The sequence below is a fragment of the Notolabrus celidotus genome, chromosome 13 (assembly GCF_009762535.1).
Source record: "Notolabrus celidotus isolate fNotCel1 chromosome 13, fNotCel1.pri, whole genome shotgun sequence".
NCBI lineage: Eukaryota > Metazoa > Chordata > Actinopteri > Labriformes > Labridae > Notolabrus > Notolabrus celidotus.
The window spans coordinates 6,665,804-6,684,135 of record NC_048284.1 but is presented as its reverse complement, the minus strand read 5'-3'; the positions used below and the strand labels follow the sequence as shown (position 1 = coordinate 6,684,135).

General features: G+C 41.7%; 1 protein-coding gene across 4 annotated transcripts in view; it reads left to right on the top strand.

Annotated features, from left to right (window-relative positions):
• The window catches only part of mtmr9 (myotubularin related protein 9), a 121,077-nt gene extending 103,915 nt beyond the window's left edge, over window positions 1–17,162 (top strand). For all 4 annotated transcript variants that reach the window (XM_034698972.1, XM_034698971.1, XM_034698969.1 and 1 more), the window contains 9 exons: window positions 4,412–4,520; window positions 4,613–4,738; window positions 4,829–5,002; window positions 5,121–5,338; window positions 5,429–5,590; window positions 7,278–7,419; window positions 7,557–7,777; window positions 8,136–8,287; window positions 14,724–17,162. In XM_034698972.1, coding sequence (XP_034554863.1) covers window positions 4,412–4,520; window positions 4,613–4,738; window positions 4,829–5,002; window positions 5,121–5,338; window positions 5,429–5,590; window positions 7,278–7,419; window positions 7,557–7,777; window positions 8,136–8,287; window positions 14,724–14,887 — 1,468 coding nt within the window. In that variant the 3' untranslated portion in view covers window positions 14,888–17,162. The remainder of the gene's footprint in view (window positions 1–4,411; window positions 4,521–4,612; window positions 4,739–4,828; window positions 5,003–5,120; window positions 5,339–5,428; window positions 5,591–7,277; window positions 7,420–7,556; window positions 7,778–8,135; window positions 8,288–14,723) is intronic.
• Window positions 17,163–18,332: the final 1,170 nt, after the last annotated feature.

Sequence of the window (18,332 nt, the reverse complement as noted above, 5' to 3'; positions counted from 1 at the left end):
GGCACTAGTTATTGAGTATCAACAGTGTATGGGTCTATCCCATTACCCTTATGTTGCATCCATGCTACCCCCACTTTCCTCTCTTACTCATATTTTAGACCCTCCCTCTAGGAATGCACAGAGAAAGGGAAGGAATGAAGAGATGGAGAAAGGGGACAGGACATTTGTTTTAAGCTACAGTTGACTCACACTGTCCTGCTCTACTCTGGGAATCTGTGTTCAGCTCTCGAGTGACCCAGCACTTGGTACTTTGGTCATTATTGTGGTGATGTTAATTGTTGATGATGATAATGGAAGGTCTTAAATGGTTTGGTTGCTTCATTGTAGATGTTCCTTATGTGCATTGCCTTTACGCTGCTTGGCAGTATCAGCACCCAAAATGGACTTGAAGCACTTTGTTACTCGTACTGATCTTGTTTCCTCTTGTCTAGATCTTTGCTTGTGTTGTTCTTGTTCTTGTATGTACGTCGCTTTGGATAAAAGCGTCTGCTAAATGACATTGTAACATTGTAACATTAAGAGACATAAGAAGTCCTTTCCTCTGAAGCATCACATGAGGCAACGTCCTTTTGTGATGTTGGCATGAAATTTCACGAATCACATACCGACTGTTTAGAAACTGACGTATGTTATTGATCTGTTCCAAGCAAGCGGCAACCTCCGGCCGTGAGAGTTGAAGCCAATGCGGAAGTGTTAAAAACTGCAGTTTCTCGAGTGTCCACTTGAGGCTGGCTCTGGAAGTACCGGAAACCACATACACACATATTCAAAAAAGATCTTTACAGCAGAAATAGCACGTTTACAACCTGGTACAAAAAATGAGTGTAAACTGGATAGCTCATTTCTCGATCAGCACACACTGTGCGAGGGGTAAATTTTTTCATAATGTGGAAATTTCGAAGATATTAAGATTACAAGTTTTCCATAATGAGAGGCTCAGCTGACTTGATTGACAAACGGGAACACTGTAGCTGTTGGCTAGGAGGCTCAAAGCCCGCCTCTTTACCTCACACTAGCTCAACAGCATTTAGGTTGACTTCAGCATATTCAATATGGTTTCCGCCGATGATTGGCTTCAAAACAGCGCTTCAAAAACAGATGGGTGACGTCAGGGATACTATGTCCATTATTTATACAGTCAATGGTTCCAAGGCACCCCTTAGTGACTGTTTTAAGTTTCTGTTAACTGTGGTGATGTATTTGAGTACAGGGCCGTGTTTGTCAGTTGAAAGACTTCTGCAATGGCTGCTCTTTTGTATCCTCCCTTATCACACCTCAGATTTCCCTCCTCTCTCCTTGATCCTCTTTCCTCCGAGCAGCAGTAAGAGCTTTGGAGCGCTACTAAGCATGGCGGGTCCAGGACTACTTCCAGTTCAACTGAGGACAGAGAACATTTTATTTTAGAGCTTTGGGAAGTGCCCACAGAACTCTTCTGAATTTAAGGCAGACCACATTCATCGATCACTAATCACCTCTGATTTGAAATAAAACACAAGATGTTTGTGCGCTGATTATAAGGACAGACACTCAGTGAGGAAACCCCTCCTCCTAATTATATCCTCTTGCTCTACTGATCAGTCACATAACCCCGTGGCCCTTAGTGGCAACACAACCCAACCAGCATAGCCCCCTTCAACAGGCTCAGGTTATCATACGGGCATCTCCCTTCATCAGTGTGTCATGAAGTTCCAATGACACCCTGGGGAGGCTCAACAGCTAGCTCTGGTGTCCTGGAACTATACCTCCCTCTGTGCCAGCTCTCACAGTCCACCACCCACACGAGGAAAGAGAGACGCAGAGAGAGGAGTTTGTAGAAGGATTGTTAAGCCAGGGTGGGTGAGAAGCCTGTTTGAGTGAGAGCTTACCCCCAAATGAGTTTGGCTTCTCTAGTACCCTCAAGAAAAAGAAGTTACAATTTTGGGAAAACAAGGGAAATTAACTTGTTATTTTGAGAAATCAGAGAAAATAAAATGTATTTAATCATGTCCTTTAAGGACTTCTGTACCAATGGGTCCTACTTTATAGATTTTAAAACTTTAAAAGCTTTTAACTGTAGCTTTAAAGAAAATGGGAAATTAACAGCTCTGTACCAAAGTGCTCAAGCCGGTGGTTTCTAGTCGGCTTGTTTATGTAAAGAAAATTCCAATGATGATTATTTTAGTGTGATTATGAAGCTTACATTCATCATTGAGTATTGGAAATGACTGCATATTCAAGTATGAAAAGCAAGGTGTTTTTATATCCACCTTTTCATAAGTCCAGGCTGTTTCTGTGATTGATGAATGGACCAAGTCAGCTCACCTGCTGTGCTCCTGATGGTGGCATCAGAAGATCACTCCTTGGAAGATGTTGGAGCTATTTCCATTGTTTCTAATATTTGATTATTTTTACTTTAAATAATTAATTTATTGTTATTTCATTTAAGGTCATTCTAGGATTTAGGAGTTATTAATATATTTCATTACTCACTTTTATAGGTTGATAGTTATGCACCGGGTGACGTGTATACGTGTCTGTTTTAGTCATATGATACACACAGGAGTTAGTCCTTGATTGCATAACCATTGTTTTTGATGGCTACAGCAACGCGTCTTGGCATGCTCTCCACCAACTTCTGACATTGTTCAGCTGTCACAGCAGTCCATTCCTGTTGCAATAATTCAAACACATTTGCTTTGTTTTTGGGGCTTGTGGTTCTCCATTTTGAGTTTGATGATTTCCCACAGGTTTTTCAATTGGATTAAGATCTGGTGATTGAGCCAGCCAAGGCACGGTTCGAATGTTCTGATTCTCCATCCAGGCTTTAACTGACCTTGACGTGTGGCAAGGGGCATTGTCTTGTTGGAAAATCCAGTCATTCGAGGCAGGAAAGAGTTTTCCAGCTGATGGAAGAAGACTGTTTGCAATTGCATTTGCCTTGTTCCACCCAAACTTAAACAACCCCAGATCATCACCGATCCACCCTCATGTTTTGCTGTAGGGGCAAGACAGTCTGGTTTGTAGGCTTCTCCAGGCTTCCTCCTAACCAGTAAGTTGGCTGGAGTGGGCATCAACTCAAAATTGGATTCATCACTGAAGAGAACCTTAGCCAAATCATCAACAGTCCAATCCTTGTGATCCCCAGCCAAGAGTAACCAGGCCTTCCTCTGCCTTTTTGTTGATGAAGGGCTTCTTCCATGCCCTGTGTGACTTCAGACCAGCTTCAAAAAGTCGGTTTTGAACTGTCCTTGCCAAACTAGTCGCATTCTCGACAGTGCCCACTCATTTTTAAGGTCCCTGAAGGTCTGATGACGATTCCTGACACAGGGACGGATGAGTGCACGGTCAAATAGCCACTACAGAATATTTTTCAGTGAAACAAATCTGACATTTTGGAGCTCTCCTTGAAGAATCAGGATCTCCACATTATGGAACAACCTACTCCAGTTTTGGTTTAACTGTGTAGATATTGTTATTACGGGTTGTTCATTATAATGGAAGCATCACGGGTAGTGTCTTCTCATTTACATACTGTTAAAATAATAATAATAACGATGCACTTATCTGCGATTTAAAGTCACTAGTGCATTATTATTGATGACAGTGAGCCTATTTGCATACTGTCATTATAATGAGAGCAAACAAGCAGCACAGGAGATCAGAGCTTTATTAGTGTCGTCTGCTCTGCTGCTTTGCTGATAAGTCAAATTAATTGGCTGAGAAACCACGGGGTGAAGTTATGTATAAAAGTGTAATGATGTTTGGTAACACAGTTTGTCTTTATTCAAAAAACAGTTTTTTTAAAGAGAGTCCATTAAACAGAAAATTAGTGGAATAATTACACAGCAGAGCTCAGTGAAACTAGAGCGAGGTGTGTTCGACTGGAGTTACACTCGTCTTCTCAAGCTATGACTATTTCACTTCTTTCTTTTTTCGATGTGTCGTACACGTTCGCAGCGGCGAGGAGGATCTGAAAGTCTTTGGCAGGAAGTTTGAATCTGACTGAGCGCTGGCACAACGCTGTATCCCACAGGTTGGGAATTGAAAATTCTTGTGGTTGAGAAAGGGCGCGGAGCTCCAAACAGCTCTGAGGAAGCAACTGTTACGCCATATGACAGTACGAGCGCTCAAATCTGTGAAAGACACGACACTAATCAGTTTGCTTTCAAGCACGTCCATTTGTTCATGAAGCTGTTCGGTCCAATTAGACGTATTTATTCGTTGTGACAATCTGTTCCCAGTGTTCTCTCGATCTGTCATAACTCTGCATGCAGACCTCGCCGTGCGCTGAGGAGTGAGATTTTGAGGGATGTGAGCAGGTGTATGAACAGAGAGACACCGTGCAAACCTGAGGAAAGAGTTTCAAACAATGCAAGCACCAAGCCTGTCTTTATTTCTCTCCTCCCTTTACACACATCTTCTCCTCTTTCAGATTCGTTGGCTCTTTGGGAACCGTCATAGTGAAATGCAAAGACCTGAGGGTGATCCAGCTCGACATCCCCGGTATGGAGGAGTGTCTCAACATTGCCAGCTCCATTGAGGTACACAGAGATGTGGAAATGTTGTATTGTTAACATTAAATAGAATTCTGCATATTGTTTTCTTCAACATATTCTCTCCTCCTCCTCTCTAGGCCTTATCCACGCTCGATATAGTCTCCCTGATGTACCCTTTCTTCTACCGGCCCATGTTTGAAGTCATAGAAGACGGCTGGAACTCGTTTCTTCCAGAGGATGTCTTTAAAGATTTGGAGTCCATGGTACAGACGCCGTTCATGACAAGAACTTAACGTCGTCTCAGCTCTCAGTTTTGCATCCTAAACCTCCTTCCTCTCCTTTAACTCTTTCAGACGGATGAGTGGAGACTGAGCGAGGTCAACAAGGACTGCAACGTGTGTCCGTCATACCCCCCTCTAGTGGCCGTGCCTAAAGATGTAGACGACGAGATACTGAGGAAAGCAGCGACCTTTCGACATGGTGGGCGCTTTCCTGTGCTGAGCTACTACCACAAGAAGAACGGCATGGTGAGCCCCTGGGAAATGGAGTTTACCCAATGCTGGCTAACTGGATGATGTGTGTCTGGAGATGAGGTGTGGTTTTTTACTCACATGGAAGGTTTGTTTCGCTCACTTTCACTTTTAGGTGATGATGCGAGCGGGTCAGCCTCTCTCAGGCACTAACGGCCGCCGCTGCAAGGAAGACGAGAAGCTGATCAACGCCACTCTGCGGCCAGGAAAACGTGGCTACATCATCGACACTCGCACCATCAACGTCGCTCAGCAGGCCAAAGCTCGAGGCGGAGGGTTTGAGACGGAGGCGAGCTATCCACAGTGGAGGAGGATCCACAAGGCGATCGAGAGGTGACGTCACATTATGGATTTCTTCAAGGCTCCTTTGCTTTGACTGATTATTTACATGCTAAACTCTTCGGACTGATTTGTCACTTCCAGGTCTAACATCCTCCAGGAGAGCCTCATAAAGCTTGTGGAAGCGTGTAACGACCAGTCGCACAGCATGGACCGCTGGTTAAGTAAGCTAGAGGCTTCAAACTGGCAGACTCACGTCAAGGAGATTCTCACCACGGCCTGCCTGGCTGCTCAGTGTATCGACAGGTCAGGGAATTAACTCTTATTTACTTGTTTACTTATCCTCAGGCAGAGAGAGAGAGTATGTTCTACTCAAGTGCAGGGATGGGCATTTCAAGCCAAAGTACTATCTGATGATCTTTGGCATCTATTCAACGAATATTCAAATAATCCCCCCCCCCTCCAGACACACACACACACACACACACACACACACACACACACACACACACACAGACCTGTCACATTAACAGCCCGTTTGTGTGGTGTGGCGTTTATGTTTACATTTTACAGCCATGATCAGTCTCTGGAAATAAGTGTGAAGTAGTGTGAGATTCATAAACGGAGTAAATCGCAGCAACTGTCGCTCATGTTTTCTTCTTCTTTTGCTATTTAATGCAGTTAGCATTCTTCTTCTCCTGTAACTTAATGCGGTTAGCAAACATCTTTAAGACACTCTATAGACACCGTCTAGCAGGAATGCCGTATTACAACCAGGCACCCGTAGAAATGAGGAAAAATTTTACTTTTAAAATGAGAATTTGATTCAAAAATCATTGCCCATCCCTACTCAAGTGTAAGGATAGATACGTGTTGAAAAATAAAAAAGTGCTGATTTAACGTATTTATCGAACTACCGTATTGCTCTGAATATGAGAGAAATTCGATTTTTTTTTATTGAATGTCATCTGAAAAAATGAGATCATCTTATATTCGGGGTTGAGACATTTGAAAGCCAATTTGACATTTCTGACCCTAGACTGTTTAATTAATGGACGTAGTGTCCGTGATGTCACCCATCTGTTCCTGAAGCCAATCTCGTCTTCAGAAAGTCTCCAGTGGTGCCGTATTGGAAATGCAGAACACAACCTGACATTGTCCGAGCTAGTGTGAGGTAAAGAGGGGGGGCCTTTGGCCTCTTTGCTAACAGCTACAGGGTGCCCACCTGCCAGTCAAGTCATTCATGTCCTTAAATCGGCAAAACTCGTAATCTTCAAGCTAGGATTGGTAGTCAGATTTGATACACTTTTTGTTATACTGGTTAAAATGATCTTTATGTCCTGATGTCCCTCAATACATAATATGTTCTTAAAAAAGAGCCAAAAAAGCTGCTATCTACAGCCGGAGTAAGCCTAGTAAAACACCAACCAATCCCTGCCATCAGGAGCCAAATAATGAAACCAATCAAATCCCATCTTGCCGTTCTGCCCTCCTCATGCGCGTACATTTCCCTGGCGTGTACTCCCCGTCCCCTGCCTCTGCCTCTGCTTCCCCTGCCTCTATTTGCTGCCCCTCTTGCTCGACCTCGGGCCTGTCCCCTCTGACCCGATGAGGTGCTAGTTTTCCGTGACTACCAACCCTAGCTTTAATATATTCTGAACAGCGACGTTATCCAAAAAAAGTACTCCTTGTAGAGTGTGCGCCAATATAGAAATTAGCTATTCAGACCCAAGCCGTTTATGAACCAGGCTGTAAATATGTTTATTTCTGCTGCAAAGATCATCTTCTTTGAATGGGCGTGTATGTGGTTTCTAGTGTTTCTGCAGCCAGCCTCAAGTGGACGCTCGCTGAACTGCAGTTTTTAGAACTTCCACTTGGTCTTCATATTTTAAGACCGGAGGTTGCTGCTTGGTTTAGACCAGTAAATACTGCAGAAAGTTTCACAAAGCAGCAGATCTCTGTCTAATAAACTGTATTCATGTGTTTCTCTCAGAGAGGGAGCGTCGGTGCTGGTTCACGGCACAGAGGGCACAGACTCCACCCTGCAGGTCACCTCCCTGGCTCAGATCATCCTCGACCCGGCCTGTAGGACCATCAGAGGCTTCCAGGGTCTGGTGGAGCGAGAGTGGCTCCAGGTTAGAGTTAATTGTGAAATTTCCTGCACTTATGTGAATAGTTTGGTATCAAGAAGTCGGTCACACCAGTCGGTCACAATACATCCACTGTCTAATCATGTTGAAGTCATCATTGCCTCTTTCATGGATTTCTCCAGGCGGGTCACCCGTTTCATCAGCGCTGCGCTCAGTCGGCTTACTCCAACAGCAAGCCTCGACAAGAGGCCCCGGTCTTCCTGCTCTTCTTGGACTGCGTGTGGCAGATCCTTCGCCAGTTCCCCTGCTCCTTTGAGTTCAGCGAGAGCTTCCTGGTGCTTCTGTTTGAACACGCCTACGCGTCTCAGTTTGGCACCTTCTTGGCCAACAGCACAGCAGAGAGGTGATTCTGAAGTTACTCAACCAGCTTGTGCTCATTGATTCTGTCAGTTGTGTGTTTCATCTGTGTATTATACAAGATAAATGAGCCCTGTGATTTATTATCGATGCAAAATGAAGCAAAATGAGTTTATCACAGAGCCTCTACTGAGTCGGTTACATGTCGAGCCTTGTCCTTCACATTCTTAATCACTGCCCGCTAAGCAGCTTTACTAAAACAGTTGTGGATTAGGAGACTCTCCCAAAGTCAGACCTGAAGTTTTCAGTTTTCACCAACATAAATATCAACACCCAGCTGTCATTGTACAGATTGTTCCACCGCTGTTATCAGTTAACCACTCGCCCTCTCCCCCACTCCACAGAACCAAACTGTCCCTTCCAGAGAAGACTGTGTCCCTCTGGTCGTGGGTGAATCGGCCCCAGGAGCTCGAGCGCCTGACCAACCCGCTGTACGAGGCCAACAGTCTGGTGATCTGGCCGTCTGTGGCTCCTCAGAGTCTGCTGCTGTGGGAAGGTAAGAACCAAAGGCGATGCAGTGATAGGAGAGTGAAGCTCATGTCAAAACCCGATGCATGTCACCCTCCACTCACTCCCAAGATGTCCTGCCTCGCTTGCTGTCCTTTGCATTAAAGACCAAATGCCAAAAACAATCTTTAAAAAAAGTCTGCAGTGACTGAACTAAGATTCAAAAGGTTTTTAAAAGATCTGTGTGTAAGACAGCAACACCTACAGTTAACTTACAGGATAAAATCACTTATCATTCAGACTTTTTGGATCTAAATTACGATGAAGTATGATCTGATGTGGACTTTTTTTTAGCCTATCACCAAAGCCACCGAAACAGGTGCCAAACATGTTGCAGTATTATTCCAGTAACAGCGCTTATTTTACCACTAACAGGCTCAGATTGTCGACACACACACACACACACTGTTGTCTTTCTGCAACACATTAACTCCCTCTGTGAGAATCCATTGTCAGACTTTCCCTGAACTGAGACTCCTGCTTACTTCAGGGAACCTTCCTCTTAAACACAAGCTCTATCTATTGGGAAGCTACAGAGAAGCAACACTGCAGCAACTGCTCTCTGTTTTTGGTTGCTGTCTCTCTGCAGGCTTCAGGTTACAAACTAAAAACTGCTCTATGATTCACAAAGTGGAGCTTTTGTTTGAAAATATAAGAAGGTTAGAGTTGTCTTAAACTGTTTCTCAGTGTTACATGAAAGCGGATATACACCGAGGTGACAGATAGTTAGTTTTTGTCAGCCTTGCAGGAAATAAAATCAGAATTTAAAGGAATCTGTCAGTTTGATGCTTGCATAATCTCCCAGCTGTGTTTGTTTAAAGCTAAATTTGTGCTGAAGAAACCTGGGATCGGCACCAATTGTCTCCTCAGATTGCTTAACCCAGTTTGACTCATGCTTTGGTTTATGTTTGGACTGGAGCCTGAAACCTGTTTGAGTAACCAACACCAAATCGGTCGTTAACTATTGTCTGGGAAAATGCTGATATAACTACAAGTATGCAGCCTATAATTATTTGTTATGTGAGCTGTGCTTAGATTTGGGTCAGAGTGACACTTTGTGATCTCGCCATTAGAGGGCGCCATTGATTACACTGCGAGCTGCAGTGTTGAACTGAGCGACCCTGTGAGCTGATAGTAAACACTTCATCCTACATAATGAGTGCATACATTCAACTAATGAGAACTGTGTCACATTAACAGCAACCTATTCTCAAACAATCATCAACATGTCATGCCATTACTTTCCTTTGCTCCAAAAGCATGACCTTTTGACTGAGCTGAACATAGTAATTACAGGTAAACCACAGGACACGCCTGTCCTCATTAAAACCACAACAATTACCAGAACTCAAAAATACTCTGTGTAAATAAATAATCATTTCTTTACCTCTTATAGAAATTAACCACAACACTCATTTTGCAGGATCAAATCGGACTCTGCATGTTGCCGTTAAGGTCAAATAGTTGACGTAGCACTTTCACATTTTCAGCATTCCTCTTCGCACTTCTTCAGGATGTGTTCGGCTGACGCGTGAGTCTTATAATAGCTCGCACAGAAGGTTCTGTATCCTCTCTGAAACATGAGCCACAGTGTTGGACCGTGTCTGTGATGGTTTAGTACTAGTTATCAGTTAGGGCATGCTAAAGTTAACAAACCTAAGCCTTACTTTCCACCAACGAATATCAGTTAAAAAAGAAATAATGAAAAAGTGTGAACAAATCTAGTGTTTTCTAACCTCTCTCAGACGTCCACCTTTAAAGAAATCACCATAACACCGGTGTAACAAGATCTGACTTCAGAATATGACGAATAAATCAATCTTTATAAGCTCAGTTAAATTGTCCTCAAACCATTTAAAGTCCGCCTCTTTATTGTTTGGAAGCAACAAACAGCAAACAAATAAGTATTGATGACACAGGGATGATTCTCCGTTGCCTAACACTTTGTAATAAACACGGGGAACATGTGATCTAATGAAAAGTTCTCCGTGGAAGAAACCAATCCCCACACGCCTTCCTGCCAACATTTGTCCCCCAACAAGTGACAAGTTACGTAGCTTTTCACGTGGCCCTTGATGTCCCCCACAACCTCCACTTGGAAGATATGAGCAGTGAGAGCCAACACATCAACCAGGGTTATCAAGTGATCACCTCCCCTCACAAAATCTGCGTGGGTGAAGTGAATGCACACGGCTCTCTGCTCTCTACATCTCTCAGCAGCAGCGTGAGTGTGGGATTTAATCAGGCTGCGTCGAAGATTTAAAGTTATGAGATGGTTACATTAGGAGCTGTAGATTAAAAGCATCCAGGGAATAAGATGAAGTAGTAAACCTTTATTAATCCCACAGAGAGGACCTGCTCAGTGAAAACAGAAAGCAATACACGGTGCATGGACTATTTGAAATGTTGGATTGCAAAATACAGTTGCATAAAAGAGGTTGTGCATGTTGCAAGACATTGCAAGTATTATTGCACAGAATTATTAGAGTCATATACACTACCAGTCAAAAGTTTGGACACACCTTCTAATTCAATGGTTTTTATTCATTTTAATTATTTCCAACATTGTAGATTTATACTGAAGAAATCAAAACTATAAAATAATCTGGTTTTGCCATAATCTGGATTACAACAGTAGTCAAATAAGGTTATCCATTGTGTACTAACCCTACCTCTGAACAACACAACTGATGGTCTCAAACACATTATGAAGGCGAGTCATTCTACAAATGAACTCTTGACAAGGTTCATGTTCATTAGAAACCATTCCAGGAGACCACTTCATGAAGCAGACTGAGAGAATACCAAGAGTGTGGAAAGCTGTCATGAAGGAAAAAGGGGGCTACTTTACAGAATCTAAAATATAAAACATATTCTGCTTTGTTTAACACTTTTTTGTTAATTAAATAATTCCATATATGTTCTTTTATAGTTTTGATGTCTTCAGTATTAATCTACAGTGTTTAAAATAATTAAAATAAATACAAACCATTGAATGAGAAGGTGTTTCCAAACTTTTGACTGGTAGTGTATGTATTGCAAAGTAATAGAAGTTTGTTGTGTTTGTTCTGGTGACCCCTTTGGAAAAAATCTGGACTTTATTTTTTATGATGAAGACTACATTTCCCATGAGCACCATCACCCACTGTTGTAAAGATGTAGCTCTTTCCAAAGCGTACAATTGTTGTGGAAGCAAATGAACGAATACAGATCTTCTTTTTAATCCTGCTTTCCTTTATTCAAGAACACTTTCAGCAGGATGCAAAGCAATGAGGTCATGTGTTGAAATGTAGCTACGTCAAATTATTCACTGTATCACAATGATGACTGAACTTTGTCCACTTAATTAGCTTACAAAAGGTGAGCAGCCCTGGCATCCTAATAAATGTCCAAATAACGTAGATGTGCACACGTTTTGACTCATCTGTCCTCTAGGAGCATTGAAATCAATCAAACAATACTTATTTTTATAGACCGTACTCTATGTTCTATTATTGACAAAGACCCAACATCAAGACAGGATAAGATCCAGTCCCATCTTACAGACAGGACTCAGTCTGATCTCATCTTAATCCACCATGAGCAGAGCACTTTACAGCATTTAGCAAGTTACAGTGGCAAGGACAAACTTCCTTTAACAGGCAGAAACCTCCAGCAGGACCAGACTCATGTTAGATACACATCTGCCTAGTGGTGAGATGGATAGTAGTTGTAGTTGTAGCCACTGGCACGTCCACAGCAGCAGGTTATGAAATCCTGTTCATAGCTGTTTTGCTCTTTTAGCTAGCAAAGCCCTGGTTGTAGAGTTTTTCTGTCTAAAACAATACGTCAACAGAAAACGTACGTCTCTTTGCTTATCCTGCTCCAGTATCAGCCATGAGGACAAAACTTTATGTGGAAAGAAACATTTAGAAAGGAAAAAAACCTCTCCATGTTTGCTAACTTACCTCTCACTGCCAAACTTTACCAGCAGAGGTCTGAACAAAGCCTTTTCATGTTGTGGGCCAAAAACTGACTCGGCTGCTTTCTTGTAAATCAGACCTGAATCCAGACACTCAAAATCAGTTGAAAGAAATGGCCAGCCTTGTTGCTGGTATCTCACTTTACTGTGGAGGTCATGAAGAAGCATCAGTAAAATAGTGACACTTATTCAAAATAAGTTAAAAACTCCTTATAGTGCCTTTAACTGGACTACTGGGAGCAGGTTTGGTCTAAACGTCTAACCACAGCAGGAAGAAAGGACTTATGGCACCGCCTTAAAAATCTACTGTTGGCAATCAAACATTACATATAAAGTTAATTCTGATAAGTTAAATAAGATTGTAAAACAGCTTCAGACATATTTAATTTAATTACTTTCTTTAAAACTATTTAAAAGAGTTTTTTTTATGAGGAAATGTGTCTCATAATTTGTTTCATAAAGAAGAAAATGAAGTTCTTTGCCATAGTTGTTGTTTAGTTGTCCTCTAAAGCCCCGGGGGGTTGTTAGCTTGAACTTGCATTCAGACGCCACACATCAAGAAAAGTAGGGGGATGGGGGCTGGGGGCTGGACAAACGAGAGGTCAGTAGGTTCAAGCAGTCCTCTGCAAGGGGCCCCCCTATCCAGCCCTTAAGCCTCAGAGCCCCACCCTCTTTCTATACAAACTGGAAGGTATGTGAAACGAGTGGGGCACGTGAGAAGCTGCAGACATCCTGCTTATGCAACCCGTTCCCAGTGTGACGCGCCTCACTGGTCGGCCTACTTCAGGGACCCCATGGAGGTCTAGATCTGAAGGCTTTTACTGTTGACACTAATGCAGGCTGATGGTGTGAATCAAACCGTTGTAGTGCAGCAAACTCATGCTCCTAAAGTCTAAACTATGACAGTGTGATTAAAGTTGCTGAGTCATGTGGAATGAAGTCTGACGAGTTTCTGCTAAAATGTCAGCGCAGTATTTTAAAGCTTTAATGCTGTTTTTTGATTAAGCTCTAAAAAACAAACTTTGAACAGTTGTTTGTTTTTTTATTGTTCCCACCATGAGACTGAGGAGACTTATTCATTTAGAAGAGTGAAACAGCGAGCTCCTTCTGTGTGTCATGGAGACGTGGCTCATTCCAGTCATGCAGCACATCTCCATGGTCACACTTGTATTTCCAGTATGTCAGTCTCACATGTTCCTCTGTCACAGTCACCCACCCACAGTCACCCACATTAGATCAGGTGAGGTAGGTTTCAGTGTCAGCTCACACCTTTCAGCCCTCTTTATTTTTTTGCATGTTACCATGTCATTGTCAAGATGTTTACATTGCAGTTTTGAGCCACAAAGAACAGGTGTCAGTGATTTATTTGTCACTACAGTGAATTTTAGGCCTGGTTTTTGGGGCACTGTTGGCCTAGTTGTCTAAGTGCACGTCCTATATCAGAATCAGAATCAGCTTTATTCGCCAAGTATGCTTGAACACACAAGGAATTTGACTTTAGTAAACTGTGCTCTCTTTGTACAAGGCATAAGAATAAGAATAAGAATAAGAACTACAATAAAGAATAAAAAGCCTGCATAAAACCTGCATAAAAAGCAGGTCTCCATAGTCCAACAAGGGTAAAAAAGTGGTGAAAAAAAAGGATGATGTCACATCCTCTCTTTTTAGCATCAAATGATTAATCTAAACAGAAAGTTTGAGAAAAATGTATTAACTGGTGTTTTAATTTTCTAGTTTGACCCATGTTCCATCTCTTATAATGGAGATAGCAGGCGTTAATACCAAGCGGCAACCTCCGGTCTAAAAATATGAGTCCAATGCGGAAGGGCTAAAGTCTGCAGTTCATCGAGGATCTGCTTGAGGCTGGCTCCAGAAGTACAGGAAACCACATACACACCAATTCAAAGAAAGCAATTTTGAAGATATTGAGATTACGAGTCTTCCAATGAGAGGCACAGCTGACTTGATTGACAGGCTGGAACACTGCAGCTGTTGACTAGGAGGCTCAAAGCCCGCCTCTTTACGTCACAATCGCTCGACAGCAGCAATATGGCTCCCGTCGACGATTGGCCTCAAAACACTACGTCCATTATTCATACAGTCTATGGTTAAGACCTATTGCTCTTAAGGGTTTGGCTTCACTTTTGTAGCAGTTGTGCTGTGCATGATTTTACAGTCTATGGTTCAAGCAAGTGTCAAACTCCCTGTTTGTGTGCACATGCTTTGCAGATAAAGCTGATCCATATTTTATTATGAGTGTGAAAATGACTCTTCCTGAACATCAGCACTGTAGCACTGTGACAGATATTACTGTAGCGTGTTGATGTTGGCGCTTAAATAAGAAGAGTGCTACTGACAGGACTGTAGACTGTCTGTGCAGCATCAAGGAAATAGTAGAACTGCTTCCTTGCGCTAGGTTTCATCAGTAACATATTTCTTACAGTGCTCCTTCTCTTCATTATAGGTGTGTTCCTTCGCTGGAACCGCTCCTCCAAGTGTCTGGACGAGGCCTACGAGGAAATGGTTCACATAATCGAGTACAACAAGGAACTTCAGAGCAAAGTGAACAGCCTGCGCAGGCAGCTGGCTGAACTGGAAACTGAAGATCCTCTGCTTCAGACGCCGTAGAGAAAGAGAGATGGAGAGAGAAAGAGGACGTTGAGAGAGGAGAGGAGCAGGAATAAAGAGGTAGAAAGTGTGAGAATGTGACTACATAGAAAACAGATCAATGCCAGCCCGGTTTGAGGCTTTGATTAGGCTTACATTTTCTTGGATTGACGATCCAATAGTTCTTATTTTCCAATAAGTAAATCATTTTTGTTAAATTTGAGTTTCCTGCAGAGACAGAAAAAGGAATTGTATGACTAAAAATCAATCTCTTTCACACACTGATGATTTATAGTAACAACACAAACAGCTGTTAATTGCACCCCTGCTCCCAGTATATGATATAAATCACTCAAACATCACCAAACACCAAATTAATTTCAATTATAATTTCTCAAGCATTGATCTTGTTCAGGTAGAACGCTGCTGCTGCTGCTGCTGTCGAATCTCATTTATCACAGGGGGGACCACACATTCTTCACGCACACACATCCTGCTGAATATAAAGATGTAACATATGCCACTGAAGCACTGCAGAGTAACTATGGCAACATATAGGGTGCGATGAGGCAGCATGTGACTCTCCTGCACGTTGAGATGACATAATAAGCGTAGGTAGGGTCAGCGCCTGCTGTGCTGTCGAATGAGAGGGGCGGATACTCTGACGGAAATAACCTGATTCTTAAACATTTATCAGATTATTACTTTACATTCCACGGCTGCTCACAAAGACTTATGTAACATAACCTTATGTAAACCTGATGTCAATGAGCCTGCCTGTTTATGTTGGGTGTCTTTATGCAAAACAGTGAAGATGCAGAGAAGACAGAAATGATGTTACTGAGCGCGTTGGTCAGGTGATGTTAAGGAGCCTCTATGGAGCTGATTACATAGAGAGCTGTTTGCTTATTTTAATCAGAGGTATTGCTTTGGAGGCCGTTTTATTTTTACTAATTGAAGTTTAATAATTATTCTTCTGTTCACTATCATAATCAAACAACATGCATATCTGCTGTTTATGCTTAAAGGCTTAAACAATCTCAGAAACATACTCATACGTGGAGCTGTAATCCTAATATCAGAGAGGATGCATGTAAATATGACAAAGTGGCATCAACTCAACACACATGGTGCTTTTCGACCAAGTGTTCCAGGGTCTTTTAGCCCCCAGAACTACTTTTCCCAGAACTAAAAGGTTCCTGTGCCCCCATTGTTGTTTGCTTTTCGACCGCGAGCTGAAGTCCTGGGTAGATTGTGCAAATCAGTCCAGTGACGTATGGAGGTAAAAAATTATATTAAATAATATTTTGAAATCTTAATAAAAAACTAAACTAGTTTGCATTCCCAGGAACTCCCTCTGTGTTTCAACAACTGTGTAAACTTCACAAACACTTACATTCAACTGAAAGTCCCAGGACCTTTGAAAAGTATACCCCCCAAGCAGGGGCTTTTCAGGGGGGAGATTATCTACCCCTGAACTAAATTTATCTACCCCTGAACTAAATTTAGACCCTGGTTCCTGCAGTTGAAACGCATGTAGTTCAGGGGTAAAGTCCCTAGTTCCTGCGGTGGAAAAATGCCTACAGTTTGTCGTGGGAATGTTGACATCAGTGTCCATGTCTTGCCCACCAAAGGTTCCCGTCAGCTCAGGGTTCAAGTCCAGGTTCTAGCCGCCTGAACTCTGTCGGCACACTGACATCAACGCCCGTGTTTCCATATCATCTCCCACAAACGCCATACTGCCGAGAAAGCTTTAAACAGCACTTTAAATAAAAAAAGACACAAGTGAAGACAAGTTTGCTTAAAAAAATCTGCATTTCTCAGCTTCTTTCTGTGTCCTCAACGTTAGCTTCTATAATAAACAATCACACTAAACTGATTCCAGCCACTACATGAACCTGCTTCTTAAAGGGATAGCTGCCTCTAGCTGCACTGTATACATTTTAAAGCCTTGCCTACCTTTTATTTGTGCATGAATGAAACTACGAGTTAAAGTAAGATGACGGTGTGAGTTACAGTTGTACACATTTCTCATGTTTGCATTATGCAGTCTGTGTTCCTGGATGATTGTTGCTTTTGTCAAAGTCCAGAAAACTCTAAAAGATTATCAGCACCGTGGACAAAGGATGCTTTTTGTCTGTCGTGTTGTGTACGGTCAGCTTTGTGCAATGCCTTACTGCAAAAAGAATTAACAGTTCTATATCTCTGCTGTTCAGATATCTGTAAAAGTATATTAATGTTTAAAAAATCTAATGTTTTTTTATGATTTCAAGCCATTAAAGGTTACAGCACAAAAGATGATGGTGATGATTCATTCAGTTTTCATTCTCACAGTTAAATATGACTCTGAAGTACCGGTCTGTTATTTTCCTCATTGATCATTTCATCAGATTAACTTTGCTTGTGTTTGAATACCGTAACATTCAGAATATAGGCATCTGTATTAAAGTCAGCAACATGCAGTTTGTATGTTTATTCAGTCTCACTGCACTCATCATCCTCCTTCCTTTAACAAGAAGCTCCAAAGACCTTTGTGACTTTACCACTACAGCAGACAGTAGAGCTCTTTTCTACTCCTAAAAGTTGCTACAAAATTGTGTCTTTCTTTCCTTCTTTCTTTCTTTCTTCTTTCTTTCTTTCTTTCTTTCTTTCTTTCTTTCTTTCTTTCTTTCTTTCTTTCTTTCTTTCTTTCTTTCCTTATTTTCTTCTTTATTTCTCTTTTTTTTCTTCTTTCTTCCTTCTTCTTTCTTTCTTCTTTTTTCCTTCTTTCTTTCCTTATTTCTTTCTTTCTTTCCTCTCTTTTTCTTTCTTTCTGTTCTTTTTTCTTCCTTTCCTTCTTTTTTCTTTCTTTCTTTCTTTCCTTATTTCTTTCTTTTTTCTTCCTTTCTTTCTTTTTTCTTCCTTTCTTTCTTTCTTTCTTTCTTTCTTTCCTCTCTTTTCTTTCTTTCTTTCTTTCTTTCTTTCCTCTCTTTTCTTTCTTTCTTTCTCTTCTTTTTTCCTTTCTTTATTTCCTTATTTCTTTCTCTTTCCTCTCTTTTTCTTTCTTTCTTTCTCTTCTTTCTCTTTCGTCCTTGTTTCTGTCTTTCTTTCTTTCCTCCATTCTCTTTTCTCTTTCCTTTTTGTTTTTTTTCTTCCTTTAGTACCCTTTCTTGCTTTCCGTCTTTCTGTATTTTTTTTCTTTCTTACTTAGGATCCCTATTAGCATCAGCTAATGTACAATATATGTACAATATATCAAAACCAAAGTGAGCAGATAAACTGTATAAATCAGCTTCATGACATGCTCTTTCCAAATGTCTTCATCCACTCCTCCTTGCTTGCTGTGAATTCTCCTGAGGTCTATCTGCTGAGTTCACACACCAACTAAAGTCTGACTAAATCTGTGATGAAAAACTTGGTTGTGTGCTTTCAAACATGCTGCTCACCCTACAATAATTTACGAAATTTTAAGGAGTTAAGGGTGTGT